The sequence below is a fragment of the Genypterus blacodes genome, unplaced genomic scaffold, assembly GCF_046128005.1.
Source record: "Genypterus blacodes isolate CSIRO-AG114 ecotype Tasmania unplaced genomic scaffold, CSIRO-AGI_Gbla_v1 ptg000156l_1, whole genome shotgun sequence".
In the NCBI taxonomy this organism is placed as follows: domain Eukaryota; kingdom Metazoa; phylum Chordata; class Actinopteri; order Ophidiiformes; family Ophidiidae; genus Genypterus; species Genypterus blacodes.
Genome location: NW_027466957.1, coordinates 3,031,388 through 3,051,020, shown reverse-complemented (window position 1 = coordinate 3,051,020; position 19,633 = coordinate 3,031,388). Strand labels below are relative to the sequence as shown.

At 41.1% G+C, this 19,633-nt stretch overlaps 3 protein-coding genes across 4 annotated transcripts; 2 read left to right on the top strand and 1 right to left on the bottom strand.

Annotated features, from left to right (window-relative positions):
• The first annotated feature begins 410 nt into the window (after positions 1-410).
• On the top strand, positions 411-8,480 carry LOC143013513 (solute carrier family 35 member E2A). The gene is made up of 9 exons (XM_076167173.1): positions 411-549; positions 1,295-1,774; positions 2,220-2,355; positions 2,446-2,573; positions 3,275-3,395; positions 3,550-3,603; positions 3,688-3,760; positions 4,097-4,242; positions 5,494-8,480. The coding sequence occupies exons 2-9, from the start codon at positions 1,495-1,497 to the stop codon at positions 5,720-5,722; spliced, it is 1,167 nt and encodes a 388-aa protein (XP_076023288.1). The 5' UTR covers positions 411-549; positions 1,295-1,494; the 3' UTR covers positions 5,723-8,480.
• Positions 8,481-8,487: 7 nt separating this feature from the next.
• On the bottom strand, positions 8,488-12,748 carry slc25a45 (solute carrier family 25 member 45). Its single transcript, XM_076167177.1, has 6 exons — positions 12,610-12,748; positions 12,486-12,529; positions 12,334-12,405; positions 11,438-11,620; positions 9,826-10,060; positions 8,488-9,306 (listed from the first exon to the last, which is right to left on the bottom strand). Exons 1-6 carry the CDS (start codon positions 12,644-12,646, stop codon positions 9,023-9,025), a joined length of 855 nt encoding a protein of 284 aa, XP_076023292.1. The 5' UTR covers positions 12,647-12,748; the 3' UTR covers positions 8,488-9,022.
• Positions 12,749-15,157: 2,409 nt separating this feature from the next.
• On the top strand, positions 15,158-19,139 carry mad2l2 (mitotic arrest deficient 2 like 2). Of its 2 annotated transcripts, XR_012965149.1 has the most exons (9): positions 15,158-15,314; positions 15,640-15,758; positions 16,034-16,105; positions 16,194-16,294; positions 16,780-16,874; positions 16,988-17,061; positions 17,154-17,246; positions 17,787-17,895; positions 18,609-19,139. XR_012965149.1 is itself a non-coding variant. In XM_076167239.1 (8 exons), the coding sequence occupies exons 1-8, from the start codon at positions 15,275-15,277 to the stop codon at positions 17,823-17,825; spliced, it is 633 nt and encodes a 210-aa protein (XP_076023354.1). In that variant the 5' UTR covers positions 15,158-15,274; the 3' UTR covers positions 17,826-18,600. The 2 variants fall into 2 exon arrangements, 1 of the variants encoding a protein (XP_076023354.1); XM_076167239.1 differs by lacking the exon at positions 18,609-19,139 and having other exon boundaries at positions 17,787-18,600.
• Positions 19,140-19,633: the final 494 nt, after the last annotated feature.

Sequence of the window (19,633 nt, the reverse complement as noted above, 5' to 3'; positions counted from 1 at the left end):
CCATCACCAAGGGCCAATTCTGTGTGTACATACACATATACACGTCACATTAATATTTAACCAGCAGTTAAATATGAACCAATTACACCAACGGCAGTAATGTTACTCCTCTGCTCCACATAAAAAATAAACTCTGTTCATCCTAGCCTTTTAAACTTGGGACAGGAAAGATTGTTGACAATGCCGGCAGAGTCTTCATCATGTTTTGCTTTAGTAGCAGCTGCGTCAACTATTTCGATAATAAAAGCCTATCGTTCCTTTTAAAATTGTACTAAAGTAATTTGACCCTTAATTTAAATAAACAACGACAAATATCGGCGCGGAAATAAAATGTTCTAGAAGCCCAAACGAAAATTTGATGAAATGATTCCTGTTGCGAGTTTTTGAAACAGGCTCTTACTTTGAAGGGGTTAAGTGCCCCAGTGTGCCGCTCCTACCCCCCGACCCCGGCAGGCTAGCAGCTAGCTTGACGCGGGGCTTTGATTGGCGTTAGCGGCCACGTCTCTAGTCAGGTGCACAGCTGCTTCATCATCCACGTGGAAAAGCAACGTAAGTCTATTTTTGTTGACATGCTGCCTTGCAGCTTTTGCTCTACTTAGCACCCCGCTGCAAACAATGCAACAGATAGCTAACGTTAGCCACCGACAATGTAGCACTTCTCCTTTACCGAGCGCATTGTTCGGTGTAACAGCAGAGAGCTCGGTCCCTTTGCGATCCGAGTGGAAAAGCCAAGAGCCGTAGAGTGGCCAATAAGTTTAAATTATCTACTATAGCGAACGCTAACTACTAATTAACTATATATTACAAGTTTGGTTTGCAAAAAACATTTTTTTTAACCTTTTGAGGATGAAATCGCTATGCACTAAACTCTTTCAAAAATGGTCCATTGGACGTTTTCTTACTTATTGAATTCAATTTACGCGTGTTATGAGTTGAAAAGTGAAAGTTCCACGACATTTATATTTGGTTCACCTGTCACTCTTGTTCAACAGATTTGTGTAGCTCTGTGCTTTTAGATCTCTACGATTAAAAACCATTGAACCAGTCCGTCCTTTATTTATCATATATTATTTAGTTATATCTAATTTATAACTTGACACAGACAGCAGTTGTTGATAATGGGTGTTGGCGCTGTTTATCAGCAGTAGAACAGGAGACAATTGGGTGTAAGCTCTATTACACCATGCAGTATTTACAGGATGTGTAGATTGGATCTATATGTCTGTATGCCTGAATGTGAGCTTTCCCTGTCCTGTTTATCTGCAGTACACTTAACACAAGCTTAATTTTTCAGGTTCTGCATCAAAGGACAGGTTTTACTACTCGCCAGCATCTGCTTGTTGGAAAGACGGCTTATTATTCAAATCAAATAAAGCAAAGATGGATTGAAAATCAATATTATATATACTATATACTCTTCAACCCATCACCTCCCATAAGTTTGCCCTTGTTGGACCATTGGGACCATTAGGTTGCCCCGAGGCAACACACACGATGTCGGCCAGCAGGCAGATTTCCAGACATCCGCTGTGGCGATTCCTGTCTCCATTCAGCAACCTTCAGGAGCGTGTGGTGCTCGCCCGGAGTGAGAGCTTGCCAGGAGAGCAGGTCCTGAAAATCACAGTGACCGAGACCACGGTGATTGAGGCCGGATCGGGAGTGTGGAACTCGCGATCCTTGACCTACCTGGGCCTCTGGTACTTCTTCAGCTTCTGCACGCTGTTCCTCAACAAATACATCCTCACATTGCTTGAGGGTGAGCCAAGCATGTTGGGTAAGTTTGAGGAATAATGTCATCACAAGACAACATTTTTTTTACAAATCTTGAGTGATGTTAACGTGTGTGTTAGCCTGGTACAGCCTGTCTGTATTTTACATCAGAGCTGACTATTTGTTAAAGCACATCATGGGGCTTTAGGTTTTCCCACTATCCAGGCAGCCGTTGTCAACAATACATGATTTAAGCATGATCATGTCAAACAAGGACATACGTTGTTGTGTATGAGCAGATTTACTGCTTCACAAGCTTATAATATCTTACAGTGAAAGTATGTGGGCTTTTGCTGGGCTGTATGATCACAAAAATGGAGTGAAGAAGATTCAATTGTCAGCAATAATTATCTTTTTTTTGATAGAGAAAAAACAAGCACTCTTTATTTCCAACTCCTACATAAGTTAAGCTAAAGCTGCTGGTGTGTGTGTGTGTCTGGGCCCCATAGGTGCTGTGCAGATGCTCTCCACCACAGTCATAGGCTTCCTGAAAATGTTTGTGCCCTGCTGCTTGTACCAGCACAAGTCCAGGACTGAGTACCCCCCCAACTTCATCATGATCATGCTGTTTGTTGGACTCATGAGGTGAGTTAGAGGTTCAGACTGGGTTCACTTATTTTTAGTAGTAATTGTTGTGTGACATGACACACTCTACCTGTTTGTACTGCTTGTCAGGTTCAGCACTGTGGTTCTGGGCCTGGTGAGTCTCAAGAATGTGGCAGTGTCATTTGCTGAGACGGTGAAGAGCTCAGCACCCATCTTCACTGTCATCATGTCCAGGTTGATCCTAGGGGAGTACACAGGTAGAGCACACACAGACACACAGACACACACACACACACGCACACACACACACACACACACACACACACACACACACACACACACGTCCGTCTTCAGACTGACTCTGCAATCTTCCCCTTTTCATGCAGCTTTTCAACAAACTCAGAAGACCGAGTTATTCAAATAAATAACAAGCCTGAAATTGTCAGTGAGCCTGATAATGTTGTAATGTAATGATAGCTTCTGTGTATGTGTAACTTCTTGTCAGGTGCTTCTTTGCTTAAGGGTGCCTTAGAGGATATTAATCCACCTGTATTTATTGGTCCACCTATGTCCACAACTACTTTTTTTTTATTTTTTTATATCTCTATCAATCATTACCTACTGGCTAATTAGTGACCAGTTATGAAGTATTGCATCTTTCATGTTGTTTTACTGTATAATAGCCTCCTAGTGAGTAATACCATGGTGTTATTTGTTTCAGACGTCATGTCCTCGTATCATGTCATCAAGTTTTAATTAGCCGCCTTAGCCACTTTACAAACTAAGGACACGAGATCTTTAATCTGGTGCTTTTGATCTGTTGATATGAGATTATGTTCCAGTCGGACCTGTATACAAAGTATCTATGACAAACACTGATGCTGTGTCTGAGCCAACTTCAGTCTCGTAAAACAATGACTCATTTTTGTACGCACGTGTGTATTTCTCCCTCCCACAGGTCTGTGGGTGAACCTGTCTCTGTTCCCCGTCATGGCCGGCCTGGCCCTCTGCACAGCCACTGAGGTCAGCTTCAACACGCTGGGATTTTCTGCTGCCCTTTCCACCAACATCATGGACTGGTACAGTGGCACTCAAGTGTGACTGTGTGTGTGTGTGTGTGTGTGTGTGTGTGTGTGTGTGTGTGTGTGCGTGTGCGTGTGCTTACTTTTGTGTACATGTGTACTTGCAGTGTGACACTTAAGCAAACCGCCGTCTCTCGCTCTCTGATCTCAGTTTACAGAACGTTTTCTCCAAGAAACTACTCAGTGGAGACACGTACAAGTTCAGGTAAACAGTGTGACCTCCTCCTTTTCTAACATGTAACATTTTGGGATTATCAAACACTTGCTAATTGAATTGTTCTTGTTTTAGCCCTCCAGAGCTGCAGTTCTATACCAGTGCTGCAGCAGTCATTATGCTTATACCTGCATGGGTTTTCCTTCTGGTAGGTCAGCGTGTGATGTAATCTTCTGTTACAGCTATGCTGTTGTAATTCATATAATGTGTCTACATTCTATGATCTGACCATTGTATTCAAATAATTAGTCAAATCAAATATATTTCCATAGCCCAATATCACATCACGCCTGGTGAAATGTACTTCTACAACAAGGAGGAACCTTTGGTAGAAGGATCACAGCTGTGAAAATGTTTGGTTTGATTAGATTCTAGACAAATCCGTGACGTATGAATGGGTTGTCACATCTTCAAGTAGGTGGCAGAACTATTGTCCAGTCTGAGAGAAGGAATCAAGTTGTCACGCTCTTTTGTGCGTCCCCAGGATATTCCTGTGATTGGAAAGAACAGGCGAAGCTTCATCTTTAATCAAGACGTCCTCCTGTTACTGCTCTTTGACGGTGGACTCTTCCACCTCCAGAGTGTCACAGCCTACGCTCTCATGGGTCGCATCTCCCCTGTTACCTTCAGGTAGGTGAAATAAAATTATGTTTCCCAACTTCAAGGGGTTTTTGTTAGGTACACGTTTTGTGCTGTTAGATCACTACGCCCAGCCGATGACCTGAAGCTGTAGCTGTTATGTGGCCGCGTTAATGGTAAATTTGTTAATAAGGGAGTGAGCCAAAATGGAACTTGGCCAAGTTATTGTAACGTAGTCATGATGCTCTACAGTTAGGGTTGCCAACTTTCTCACTACCGAATAAGGGATGGCGTGTGTGTGATGCCACGGTGCCTCGGGTGTGGGTGTGGTGTGGTGTAAATACACTGCTACTCATATTCAATTGGGAAAGGCCAAAATGTGTATATTTTCTTTATTCTACATTATTCCTTAGCTTTACAAAAACTGTAAGTTGTAGTAATATTATCAAAGAAAGCACAATTTGGACAAAAAAAATTCAATTTCACGGACAAAATCACATTTCACATGCAAAACAGTAAACTACTGTAAAAGTAATCTTCTTTTTCCATGTATATTTTTGCTGTTTTTGCTGGACTCAAGCAGTCTTTTGTCCTTTTGCACAGACGGGGAGAAGCCTGGCAGTTTCATCACTGTCTTCATAAAAGTCATGTTACTTGCCCTTCACTCCATCACACAGACAAATATCTCACGCACATTGGAAACATTTTTCTTTTCCTCTTGTTTGAGGCATTAGTGGCACCTGAGAAATACACAGGCTCACCTTCAGTCGGGCACACATTATCCAAAATACTGCAGTCTTTGGTCCCAAAACATTCATTCTAATCATGTCGGCTTCTGTTCTTCCTAAGTGCAGCTTCTTCACAACATTTGAGCAATGAAACAAAGCGCCGCTGAGCTTAACAAGACAGCTGATGATGCTGTAGCTGAGTCCATGTTTAACTGTATAGTGCACACATGGAATTAACCAAACTTCAGTCATGAATTGGTGCATTTACGCATGCTAAACAATCAACGGATGCACTTGATGTGGCCTGTGATTAAATAACGGGTCTCACCAGCAGCATGAATAGCACATGATCTGCTATTGCTACTGCTCAGAGCTCGGATCTCTAAGAGGGCTATCTATTGTTCACAGAGTGGAGTAGCCATATACGGGACAAACCAATTAGCCCAAAATACGGGACGTCCCGGCTAATACAGGACAGTTGGCAACCCTATCTACAGTGATATCACATCTGTTTTTAGTGGAATCAATGTGATGCTAATGATGCTAACAACAGTAACCCCATATCTCTCCCCAGTGTTGCCAGTACTGTAAAGCACGCTCTGTCTGTGTGGCTGAGCATCATTGTATTCAGCAACCAGGTCAACATCCTCAGCGCCACTGGCACCTTACTTGTCTTCATTGGAGTTTTCCTGTACAACAAAGCCAGACAGAGCCAAAGAAAAACATTGCAGGCTATGGCTGCTGAGCAGGACCACAAGCAAAAACTGCCACTGCAAGACTTTCAAACCAGTCAGGGTCACTGAGGGGTCAAGACTGGTAAAGTAAAAATACTACCTAAAATTGGTTCAAGGTATTTAAATGTTTTCGCCTACCTGTGGTTATCCACATGGGATACCTGTATATTTTGTGGCTTTTGTTGTATTGTTTTGCTCATTCCGGACACTTTAGAGGAACAGGGCCCAAAAGTGAACTTGGCTGTGGTGACTAGCTTGGCAGAGGACCAGTATCTCTATGTGACCAGGCTGTCACCAGTCTGTGGATCAGTATACCTGTTCTTTCTCTAACAGTGACCAGCTAAAGAGGAAGCTCAGGGTTTCCTCCATGTTTTTGACGGGTTGCAATTTTAAATGTTTTTTTAAAATTTCCAAAATGCATCATATTGTACTAGTTTTCCTCTCATCTGTGGTACAGCAGCGGGTGAATGTATTCTATGTTTACTCTGCATCATACTATGTAAAATAGATCTTATTCTATGTGGTTGTATGAAATGAAATGGCACCAGTGCCTAAGAGGCTTTTGAAAGCCTGTCCAGCCAAAGCTCTTTGACACATTTATAACACATTTGAGTACCACATAGTGCATTCTGAGAATGCTCATGCTCGTGTCTGTAACTGTGGTGGAGATCATTTAGTTTGATCAACTTTTATTTTTGTTTCAAATGAATTGATCGTCTCTGAACACGAGTCTGAAAGCACGTGAATTGAAAGGTATAGGGAGTATTGTGGTAAGGATTTAAGTATTTGATGGGGTCAAATATTCAGCCGTCAAAATTAGATCGATTTTCTATATGTAACCAATCAGGCATGAGCACTGCAGGTTTCAGTGTGTCCAGCAAGTGTCAGCATTACATCAATAGTGAAGGTCACTATATCTATTACACAAATCAATTACATGTGTGGGATTACATACTTTGAAAAATTGCACTAGCTGACATTATCAATCAAATCCAATAATGGCTTCAAATAGGCATCGCCTCTAATCCAAGCCCCGATCTCAATGTGTTACACTAGCATGTGTTCATGCTGAGTGCTGCCACACGGCTGATGTGTTGGACATGTCTCTTTTCTGCTTTAATGTCCAATGAACTCTGAACTGTTTTACCCACCATGTGCTTTCATTGAACACATGGCTGTAATCAATGCAAAGTAACACTATATTTCTTAGTTCTTCATACTTGTAGGTCGCAGGTCTAGCTACCTTGTCCACTAAAACAAAACCTCAAAAGGAGCTAGTACTTTTAACAGAACGGGTCAGCCCTTTATTTGATCTCTGATTTAAAGTGAATCATGTGAAAGTGCCTGTTTTTAATCGCCACTTTTTAAGTTTTTATTTGGCAGTGATGACTTTCAATTGTTGTTCGCTGTAGATCTATTAGTCCAAGTACCATGGTCTCACCACCACCACTCCGGGATTACGCTGCCCTATCATTACTGACTGAACCGTCTGTAAGCTTCTCTTGTTTCTTGTAAACTTTCCCCCGTGTGTGTGTGTGCATGCAGGCTTGCCTTCTTTGATAATCACTGACCTAAGGCGAAGTCCATAAGGTTTCTCCCTGATAGGTAAAGCCTGTGTTAATCATTGCCAATTGCCAATTATTTAGATTTGTTATTGTAATGTATAATATTTGGCTTATAACCACAGTGACTAAGTTTGTCCACGGGGGGCGACCAATGATATACAGTAGATATACTGTAGTGGAATAATGAGTCTTTCTACATGACATGCATTCCAGTCATTGTTTGAGATTGTTTTTTCATACCAGTTGATTTTTGCACTCATAAACACTCAGCCATTTCCATCTAGACTTTTAAAACCTGTCTGACATGAATTCATCACTGTCAATAATGGGCCTATGTCTGTCTCTGCAAGGTAATGTACTGCAGACAAAGCAGTCGTCGGGGTTGATGCTAGGTTATTGTTTTGCAACTCACAGGTCTATCGAGTCCAAGTGAAGTCCGATGTCAGTTTAAGATGTCAGTTTGAGTGGCATTTCTGTGAATTAGTTCCACCACACTGGCAGTTGACACGGCTGCATTACCACACATTATAACTTGAGTGATGACTTCAACTAGGTTGTCTGGAAATGAGTTTTTATATGGAGGTGAACTTAATGGAAACTTGTAGCTGTCTGGAATGTGGCAAGACATCAAAAAATGTATCTGAGCTTATATGGATGTCAGACTTCTACAGCAGTATGTTCATCTAGTGCACCTACACGTCTCCATTAAACAGCAGAGGGCAGTGCTTTAACAGATAAACTATGACTGACTGCAGTTTGTACAGACAATAAATGAGGAAGATGTTTCTCTGCGTCTTGTCCTGGGGGCATCAGAGGGCAGTTTGTGTTTGGTAAGACTCTCGCTATAATTATTGTCATTAGACGGCATACAGTGAAATAGCTCTTGATGGGCTGCTGTTAAAAGTTGTAAGTATGTTTGTTCAGTGGGCACTGTAAATACAGCGTTGTTATTGATGCTGAAATAAAAACTATTTCTTTGCACATTTTTTGGTTTAAAACTTTTTCAGTCTACACTCGAAACATTGACCTTGATTGAGCAACTGATCAAAAATACAAGACCGATCCCCCCGAGAAAATTACAAGCTGTTTAACTGAAACCTATGTATTATCACTTTATAGCATTAGCATATTTGTGAACAAATAAGTTTGATTAAACCCACTGTGTGTTGCTTAGGGGTGTCATGTACATGTTGCATTGGTAAAACTTGAATCCATTACCCTTTGTAATAAGACGGAATGATTTTATTAAAATGAACAAAATCACTTGCAGTCCTCACAGCCACCTTGTGAGCGCTTCACCTTCCTTCTCTTGTTGTTTGCATATTTGTTGTTGAATCCCACCTGATCTTGAACTTTGAGCTTAGTCATTTGGTGATTGACAAGAAATACCCCAAGGCAACTCCAATAGCAGGTGGAGATCCACGGAAGGAGCATTATGGGGTTGGGCGTGTTCGGCTGGCTCAAGGCCAGGACAGCTCTGATTCAAAGATGCAGACTCACCGGTTCAAAAGAAGTTCATTGCAAGCAAGGAACCAACAAACCAAAACACACAAGCAAACTTGAAGGCACGCATTCAGAGAACACATACCTCTGCCAAGGCTGAGTAGTCCGCTAATTATGACTCCATCTCTCCATGAAGATATTTAACCTGTTTAAATATTGGTTATTGACTGTTCTGGTTTGCTATTCTTGGATACCAACTGACCTTTTTTCCACAGTTCAGAGTCACTGTTCTACAGTCTTGAAGAGGTTTCTGTCCTTTTGCACATCAGGGAGTGTTGATGATAAAATGTCCCGCTGCAGGTCATCCTACCAGTGCCAGCTTGAAAGTTCTCATCAGGCTCTCGTATGTAAGGAAGGTGATGGCGTTGACAGGGAAAGCCCTTACGCTATTCAGCAGGAGGCCCCTAAAGAAGAACCTCACTCCCTCCTCTCTGAGACTTATTCTAATGCAGTGCAACACCCCCGTGTACACTCGGCCGCCGGCCCCTGACATCTGAAGTCGCGCTTTCACAACATCCATGGGTGTAGCACAGGCCCAGGTCACCACACCTGCCACACCACCTGCCAGCAAAATTGCAAATGTTCCTGAGGACGGAAAATGATGGAAATCAGTTATTGGGTTAAATGAAAGTCCTGAAGCTTAACCATGATCAACACATTCATTCTCTTGCTTGGCTTGTGCAGAGAACAGCATATCCCGGCATACAATTGGACAGCCTGGACAAGCAACCAGTCTACAGGTCCACAGGAAGGACTGACGGACACAGACAGACAGACAGACATACGAACCCTCACATTCACACCTATGGGCAAGTTGAGGGAAACCAAATTACAAATAAAACTGAAATGTTGATCTTAAGGCCAGGAACACACTTCCTGCACTCATTAAAGAGGCAGACTCCCTAGAAATGTTTAAATCATGCCTAAAGATGCACCCCTTTTAATTTCATTTCATATCTGCTAACTCACCAATGAACAGGAAGCATAGGCTCTTTTTTTGCAGGAGTGCAACCCAGGTTTAGTTCGGGGCTTAGATAGACTCTTGGTCAGTGATAGTGTGAGTGTTGTGAGAGGATGGAGCACAAAACTGGGCACAAAACTGACCTGGTTGTTTGCCGCTTTCAGTCAGAGCTTTGCATGTGACCTCATAAGGTAAAAAGTAGAGTCCATAGCAGGGAACATCCCTTAGAGCGAGGGCCATTCCTCCTCTGTACAGACCCCTCACTCCATTCTCCTTTAGAATGACAGCAACACAGTGACTGGGTCCCCTGTACAGGCTGGTGTTGGTCTGGCCCTGCAGACGCACCTTCACCAAGTCAATAGGCGCAGTGACAAACACCTGAAAGCAAAGCCGACCATTAGAAAGGTACTTTATTGGTCCCCTAGGGGAAATTATGTTTCCTTACTCAGTTGTTATTTTTCTACATGCATCACTTAAACACGGGTTAGGAAACACACAACATGCAGACACCCCATGAAACACACAGTCCGTATACAAGTTGATGATGACGGAGAGATGCAGAGTGAGGAGGTCTGCCCCTTGCAGGCGCCCAAGAGCAATTTGGGGGTTAGGTGCCTTGCTCAAGGGCTCACCTCGGCAGTGCCCAGGAGATGTGCTGGCATCCCTCCAGCTACCAGCCCATCTTCCATTGTTTGGTCCTCTTGTGGTTCGAACCAACGACCCTCCAGCTTCCAGCCAAGTACACTGAGATACTAAGATACTAAGTCACTGCATACATTTTCCCCCAAAAAAAACCTTGAATGTGGCAAAGTTCTCTTTAACGAAAACACAGATTTAATATGTTAAGGCAGTGGTTGCCAAACTTTTTCTGCAGGGCCACCCTATTTTAGATAACGCGCACACACACAAGCGCACAAACACACACACACACGCACATCTTTAGCTTCCAAACTCCACTGGAATTTATTTTGAACATTGCAATTCATAAAACTTATTATTTAAAAAAATAAATAAAAAAAGTAAATCACCTTAACAGTGGAATTATTAAACGTCTAATGGTGTAATACTATGTAACTTTTAAGTAATACATCTGGGTTACGGCATGTAATATATAGAAATACATATCTCTGTGTTAGTCATTGATAAAAAACTATTTATTATTATTACTACTATACATGAATTTATACACACACATAAATATATATATAATTATCCAATTCATTTAAATGGAAAGGTTTGATGTGGTCTCAGACACTCACATGCATTTCAGTAGAGCGCCGCCTCTCTGCTCTCTGTCTCTGAAGTCTATAGTCAAGTCCCGTCAATTCGTCAATACAAAAGGTTTTTAAATATGCACTAACTCATTTACACATAGATTATCATTGGCTTTTACCTAGCACATATCTTTCAATGTATTGGTCATATTAAGGAAGGCACATTTTAAAGCATCTCATCAATTGATAACTGTTTAACCGTTACTGCCACAAGGGGGCAGCATGATGCTCTCTATTAAACCATGGGGAGTTTGAAGATGCTAACAGCTTTATACACACTGTTACTGAAGACATTTTAAACACCACAACTCAGTTGTACAGTGATGCTGTTGAGGGAGTTTCAGAAATACAAGAGGCAATCAGATGAGAAAACACAGAGCTACGTAATAATACTTTTTTTTTACCTCTTTTCTTCTGCTGACAACACTTGCTCCTGTGCCACTGCAAGGTTGTGGAAAAGAAAAGCATCAGGTGTTCTTACCTGCATGGCACCAGAGAAGCAGCCAGCCATGAACACGTGTGCTGCAGAGTGGGGTTTGCCTGGATCATGTCGCTGGGAGTGAGTGAGATAATTTAAAGCGTTATTGTAGCAGCCAAAGACAACAGAGTTGGTGATGCCTGTGGTCAGGACTGGGAATGCCATGCCTTTGAAGAGTCCATGGACCTGATGGGATAACAGATACAGAAAGTCAATGTAAGATTATGTACCTGTTTTTGCATCAAACTTTGAAATGATTTTATTCAAAGACACCATTACAGGTCAACCAGTCCTGCACATGAATGAAGGACTAAGCGCCTGGTTCAGAGCAGAGAAAATGTATACTTTTGCACAGAAGTCAATAGGAAGTGTGTGTTTGATAGGAATGGAATCCATTAGGGCAGTGGTTCCCAAAGTGGGGGCTGTTACAGGGGGGCCGCGGCGTGGGATCGGAAGAGGAGCGATACGAATACCGCCTCAGGTAAGTGAATGAGGCGATACTTCTTCACGACGAATGAGCATCCAGATAACATTATTGCTCCATGTATTTGTATCCTCTGTTGTCAGGCTTGTCCATCTGTTTTTACAGCAACTCTTCAGCCTGGTTGTTGTTTTGCAGCGTATTGTTTTATATCGTCGTTTCGATGGCACAGAAGTTTTCCTCAGTTTTTCTAGCAGTGTTTCCCCATTCATCCCACAACCCCCAAAGGTTTGCCCACCCCTGGTCTACAGCTGTAAATGACTCAGACTTTAATTGTGGCTGCTACTGGTTAATATTCACATAGAAACAGTGTTGACTTTTGCATGACTTTTTGGACTGTATCGTATGTACAGTATGTGACATATCAAAGACAAACCTCTATTGCGTTGTGATGCACAATTCCCTTTTATTGACTCACCCCTTCATTAGAGTATGTTTGAGCCACACAGTGGTATATTCCTTTATACGCAGTCTGGGCCTGCAGGCGCACCTGGAAATGAGACGTTATGTGTTAGAAAAAGCTAATTTTATGCAATGGCGATAAATGGATTAGTGATTGTGTAACGCAACCTTCACAGTGTCCAAAGGGTGTCCAACAGCCAATCCCAGCGCACCTTACATGAAAAACAGGAGAATATTACAGCGCCATAAATAGTCAACGATACAATTGATGTATTTAGTATTTAAGTATTACCTGAAATGCTCCCAGCGACAAATTCCAGTAAAGACATGTTAGAGAGTCACAGGAGCCGCTGATTGAGGTCTCGTTGTGAAGATAACCTGAGGATGGCCGGCTTATTGTGCAGGTTTACGGGTGCCAGAGGTCAATCCAACTTCCTGTATATCGTTTGACAGCAAAACAATTCTTCATATTTGACAGACAATCGTGTCGATTAATAATAATTCATAACTCCGAGTACATGGCAAAACAATCCTGACAGATCAAACTGAGCAGAAAGCAACATTGTTGTTTCATCTGATTACAAAAGGCTTACTTTAAGACTAACAATTCACTAAACCAAATAATGATCCTATCTAAAAGAACCAAACACTTCCAATGAAAAGAAAAAAACGTTTTGGGGAATTTTCGAAAATGAAGTAGTACTTTTTCGGGAGGCTGCAGTTTTTTTCAAGTGGTAAATTCTTCCCTGTACGGTTTAACACGGTGTCATGACGTAAGCCAAAAAGCCGTTCGAGCATCTGTGCAGTTAGCTGATTAAACATGCTTTTCTCATGTGCACACAGTTACGAGTAATATCAAACATGAATAAAGTGTTTTGTAATTTCTATTGAGTTGTACCTCGGTATGTATCATCTTATCTTCAGCAGAGGCATTGTACTTCTGTGATGCTGCCTAGCACCATCAAACCAACGATTCCGGTTCGATAAGTGTCTTTCCAAAATAAAGGTTAGTTTGTGACGAGCCGTCTTTCACCCAATGACAGGGAACATGAAATGTAAGCTGCAATAGGGTGAACAGAAAATGTGGAGCTGAATTAAAAGTTCAAGTTCATGTGTCTGACTGAGTAATTAATGCTTTCAAAGCCAAAAGGCTGAAGTTCAAGTGACCGATGAGGCGGTTTAAGGTGTTTAATGTACCAAAGGAACAAGAAGCAAAAATGTATTTAAAAAAAAGCAGTCCAATACAACAACATACAACAGATTTAACAAAAGGATTTCCTAATGTATCCTTAAATGATATATATATCATACTAGAGACAACTATCAGAAATTAACGTCCAATCTCCTCAAGCACAATTTCGGGAGTGCGAGTATTACATTTTATTTTGAAAGCAACCCAAAAATATCCGGTTGTGTTTTTTGGAATCGGGATAACTTGATACTCTCTCCTGCTTGAAGAGGGAGTTCTCAAATGTCAGTTTCTACAACATGAAACAACAGCGTTTATACCGAGAAACACCTTTTAACTCCATGTAAAACCTGAAGCTAACTCTGTCATGGGTCAGGTTTGAGTTGTTTTCCCGTTACATACAGATGAACGGTCTGTACAGATTTATAATATATGTATGTCTGTATGTGTGTTTCAAGAGTTTTGTTTAAAAGAGGTTAACATGACGCAGTTTACAATTTTTCTGTCAATCATTGAAGGCTCATATCAGTCAAACCCCTCAATAAGGTGCAATAATGTGTCAGTAAACGGCTCACAGCATAACATTGCATCACATTTCTATAGCAGGGGTTGAAAGACCTGTGTTGGAATGTATGTTAGCCAATGCACCATTACAAAGGTTGAATACTTTCATATCTGAAATATCGCCAGAGTTAGACTGTTCCTTAACAAGGCAGATGCTGAGACCCCAATTCATGTTTCTTCCAGACTGGACTACTGTAATGTCCCCTTTTCTGGCTTGAGCTACTCAGCTCTGAAAAACTGCAGCTTGTTCAAACACTGCAGCAACTTCTGACTAAAACGCATAGATTTAATCACATCACTCATTCTACATTGGCTTCCTGTCTGTGCCGGGGCTGATTTTAAGGTCTTACTTCTTACCTATAAGATACTACATGGCCTAGCTCCAGTGTATCTTTCTGACCTTTTTCCCACGCGACCCTTAAGATCTCAGCAGGCAGGCCTAAGCATTTTTGCATTGCGCTTCTTTGCCTGCACTCGAGGCAGGCTCCCTATAAATGTTTAACTCTCGTCTAAAGACGCACCCTCTTTTCAGTTTGGGAGAAAAGAAGTAAGAGTATTTACAGTATATACAACTTGTACAGCATACATGTGTGGTATATGTGATATACAGCGACGAGTTGTGCAATATGCTATAAAGTGATAATGAAACTGGGGGGCCCCTGGGGGGCAAAGACCTCAGATCCCTATGTCCCACTGTCCATCCCCCGACCCGAGGTAGATCTATTATTAGTCCGAATGGCCACAGGAAGGAAGAATTTCCTGTGGCCTTCAGTAGTACACCTGGGAGGAATGAGTTTGTTACTGAAGATGCTTTTGTATGATGCTAGCACCTGGTGGAGAGGGTGGGAGTGATTGTTCATGATGCTACGTAGCCTGTGCAGCATCCTCCTCACTGTTTAGTGTCAATAAGTAGCTCATATATCTTGATGTTTATATACTATATGTATACTGCATATAGTATATAGTGTATATGTATTATCTGCACATAATAGTAGATGTGATGAAGTGTGAGTAACATGACTGCACACTCTGGCACACTAGGGGGCGGAATGCAACTTCTAAGTCAAAGAAGGAGCATGCCATGAAACAAAAAGAAGAAAACTGACGTCATCACAAATGGACGAATGAGCTATTTCTAAACAAACAGTCACGTTAAGTGATTATGTTTTGCTAGCTTAGCTTTTAGATACAGAAGCTATTAGTCATGGCAACGCTAACAAGACAAGACCTCAACTTTGGACAAGGTATGGTAATGGGACTCACGACATGTTGTGTAATTGTTAGCGGTAGCTTAGCTGCTCTCTAATTAATCCAAACAGTTCTGTAGCGCTGTAGCGGTTATGTTGTCGGTTGTTACTGTGCTACTCTGCTACTGATGTGACGTATCCGCCGAACCCACAGTGATTGTTAAGTGTTTGTAGCCCTTTGACCTAAACCTGTCAAATGTAGACGTGTTAATAAGAACTTTATCATTAAATGGTCTGAAATACAAAGTGAGTTGGATTTGACTGATTCCACATCTAATGGATTGTATTGACATTGTTAATTTGACTTTTGATTTTTCTCCAGTGGTGTCTGACATCCTGTGCGAGTTTCTGGAAGTTGCTATTCATCTCATCCTCTATGTCCGTGATGTTTACCCTTCAGGAATATTCCAGAAGAGAAAGAAATACAACGTGCCTGTACAGGTCAAGAAGCTTACAGTCACACACAACATCCACAAATGATCTGTGATACTGATTTGGAAGCACACAGGTTTACTCAGGGTTGTCTTATGGAGGGAAATGACTCTCAGATCTCACACCCCATCATGACAAAATGTGTATTGAATGAAAGTATGTATTGCATAACTTCAGAGTAATGATGACTGAACCATTATCCTACTTTAAAATTAACCTTTATTCTTAGTTTCTGCTAATATCTGTAATTCTGATGTTCTGTTTTTGGTGGATTCCTTTTCCAGATGTCATGTCACCCAGAGCTGAATCAGTATATCCAAGATACTCTTCACTGTGTGAAGCCCCTCATTGAGAAGGTCAGAACATTTTCCAAAGATGAATTTATAAATCCGTGTCACCTCTCACCTGCTAAGACATTCCTGAATTCTTCCATTTCTCTCCCAGAACGATGCAGAGAAGGTGGTGGTGGTCATCATGGACAAAGAGCATCATCCAATAGAGAGATTTGTTTTTGAGATTTCTCAGCCTCCTCTGCTGTCCATCAGGTTTTTACATTTTTAACAATTATGTAGTTCTGTACAAAATCTGAAGGACAAAGATGCTCTCCAAAAAATTCAATTAAAAGTTGAAAACATATCTTAGAGTACACCATTAAAATGCTAGCCTTCTATTTTATGTGACACACACCCCAGGGACCCTTCAGATAATGACACACAGGGTTTCAATGGACTCCAGCAGCATCCATGATGTATGAAAGACACAAATGCATCTCCACATCAAGATGGAAGTCAAACAAATCTTAGGCCCAAGGGTTCTACGGCAGTAATCATCCTAGAAAAGTTGTGGAGTTTTTAATAATGATTGTAATCTTGACAATGACAAGATGAAAGTTGAGAAAACATTTGCCAACATATTTTCATTTCATAAATGTATTCACCTCAGGAAAGCAGCAGATGTCTTGTAATTCCCAACTCTTGTGTTTTACTGATTTGCTCATATTGTAATACAGATGTGTGTGCTTTGTTTACAGCTCTGACACATTACTCTCACACGTGGAGCAGCTGCTGAGGGCGTTCATCCTAAAGATCAGTGTGTGTGATGCTGTTTTAAGTAATAACCCACCAGGTAATAGAACACAGATAATCACCCTGCAAACCCACAACACTGGACATGACGAGGAAGAACAACAAATACGTGTTCATTTTGTTTCTCTGATCTGTTGAATCCTTCTGTTCTAGGATGTTCGTTTTCTGTACTCGTACATACCAAAGAGGCTGCTACTCGCAACATGGAGAAAGTTCAAGTCATCAAGGTGAAGTTTTTTACACTTGGAGCCCAACATCCAACAGATGAAGAACCACTGCTAATGGTTTAGTTTGATGTTCATGAATTTCCCCTCTGTAGGATTTTCCATGGATCGTGGCTGATGAGCAAGAGGCACAGATGCAGGAGCCGAGGCTGATCCCGCTCAAGACTATGACACTGGACATAGTTAAAGTGAGTATATTGATCACAGTCACATGGAACACACACAAGGAAAGCATGGACGCCTTTATGGGCATTGGCTCTCCATCGTTCCTAAGTCAGTATGGCCGAGCGGTCTAAGGCGCAGGTCGCGGGGTTCGAATCCCACTTCTGACAAGTTACCTTTTCAGCAATGTCTCTCGGGATGAATAAAGTGTTATCTTATCTTTTATTTTTATCCTTTTAAAATTTCATTCAACATTTTCTCCACAGCTCACAAATAAGTTGGTAACTAAAATGAAAAATGGTGGTGATAAGATGGTAGAAAGCAGCTGAGTGCTTACACTTTAACCTACAACGCTTTGAATAACATTCAGCCTCATGAGTAGCCTTGTATAAACGCTCATCTCCCACTTTATAAGAAACACGGGACAGCTTGATCTTTCATGGTACTAGTATCCTGTTCCTAATATAGTGGTCTGTGAGTGTACAAATTAATGATCTATATTTGCTGTTATTGATTCTGTGTTTTTTCTTGACCCTGATCATCATCACGTTACCCTTCTTTAACAGATGCAGCTCTATGTGGAAGAGAGAGCACAGAAGACGTAGGTCCTGGATCCACAGAGAAGATGGACACCACTGCAGGAGCTTGTTAGAGACACTGGAGCATAAGCAAGATGTAAGCACTGTTACAGAGCTGAGGATGATGAGGTTCTGTTAAAAAGGAGGGATAATTAAGAACAAGATGTTCCATATGGAATATGTTTGCGACATTGTGTTCAGATAGATTATTGGTGATAATCACTTGAATGTTTATTCAAACTAAATCTAAATCACTTGAATGGTTATTAATAAACTTTGTTTAACCCTTTACTTGATATGATTTCATTAAGTTTTATTCATATTACCAGAATGGCTTGCAGATTTATGGTGTTGAATAATTTCGATTGCATCTGTAGCTAGCTTATCCCTCAGTCTCACATCCCTCAGTTCTGTTGGGATCCATGTTGACAAACCACAATGCTTGGAGAATGTTCATTGGACAGAATAAACAAAATCAGAACTTTTAGATATGTCACATCAGACATGTTCACAGAAAGAAAAGTGAAGCTTTGGAGGCTCAGTTATGTTATGGGGTTGTTCTGCTGCATCTGGCACAGGGAGGCCTGAACCTGTGCAGGGCACAATCACAGGATTGTTAAAGCATTCTGGAGCATTCTGCCCCTTGTGAGAAAGCTGTCTCAGTCACAGGTCACAGGTCATGGGTTTTGGTTATATCCTGGTTAAAACTCTGTTTACAATATTTTTCCACTGGGACAGTAACCTTTCACCTAATTGCAAGAAGGGGTTAAGAGCATCAACACAAGCTAATCTGTCTGTCTTTCCTTGTAGGCAAAGGACTTTGCTAATGATTCCTATTGGCATGTAGTCCTTGGACTGAAGAGGGAGGTCACAAACAAGCTGCAGAACTGCTCTGTGTGCTCTGTGTAAAGACACCATACTGTACCTGAAATGTATCAGTATTTTGTGTTTAAATGTGAAATGTTCTCTTCCATTGTACTGTACATGGGTTAAGTACATTGTTATTCCAAATGTTGATATAATGGTGGTTTTTATGTGCAAAGTTATTAAATAGCAAAAAGAAATCAAGAAAATGACAAATATTACACATTATTTTTTAAAGTTTTCTCCACATTGTTGTCAGAATCAGAAAACATTTATTGGCCAAGTATGATCTTGCAGACAAGGAATTTGTTTTCGGCAGTTGTTGACTCTGGTATATACACACGTATATACAGAATATTACATATTTACAGTCATCTGTATCGTCAGCATCTGAGTGAAATGGGCTCAGCCACATTCTTGAGTCATGAAATAAATAGTGCCATGTGTTATTGCTGCATCTATGCTGAAAAAAAGGATCTTCTGTGTTTCCTTGATTTTCAAAAAACAGTTGTAGTAAAAGTCACCCTGAGGTCAAGCTCAGGCAAGTCGTCTGATTTTAACCAAACCAGTACCACTGTTAGTGCTGTGTTAGTGCTGATTTGGTTGAATTTTTCTGCTACCATATATGAGATATTAAGTTTTCAACTGATGTCATCAATTCTATTCAATCCAACTTAAAATCACAACACACATTATGTCAAGGCACTTTACATACAGAGTATTCAAAGAAGCCCAACATTCCCCCATGAGAAAGCACTTGGCAACAGTGGCAAGGAAAAAGAGAAGAAAGCAAATAGAGGCACAGCAACAATGAAAAAGAATAAAAATAAGTGAAATAATATTAAATATAAATTAATATGGCTAATGATATTAATACTAATAGGCAGGTCTTCATCTCTACAGGACAGGCTTCCACAGCAACCTGTGAGACGAGAGAACACAGAAAACGGTCCAAGGCAGGCCTGGCTGGC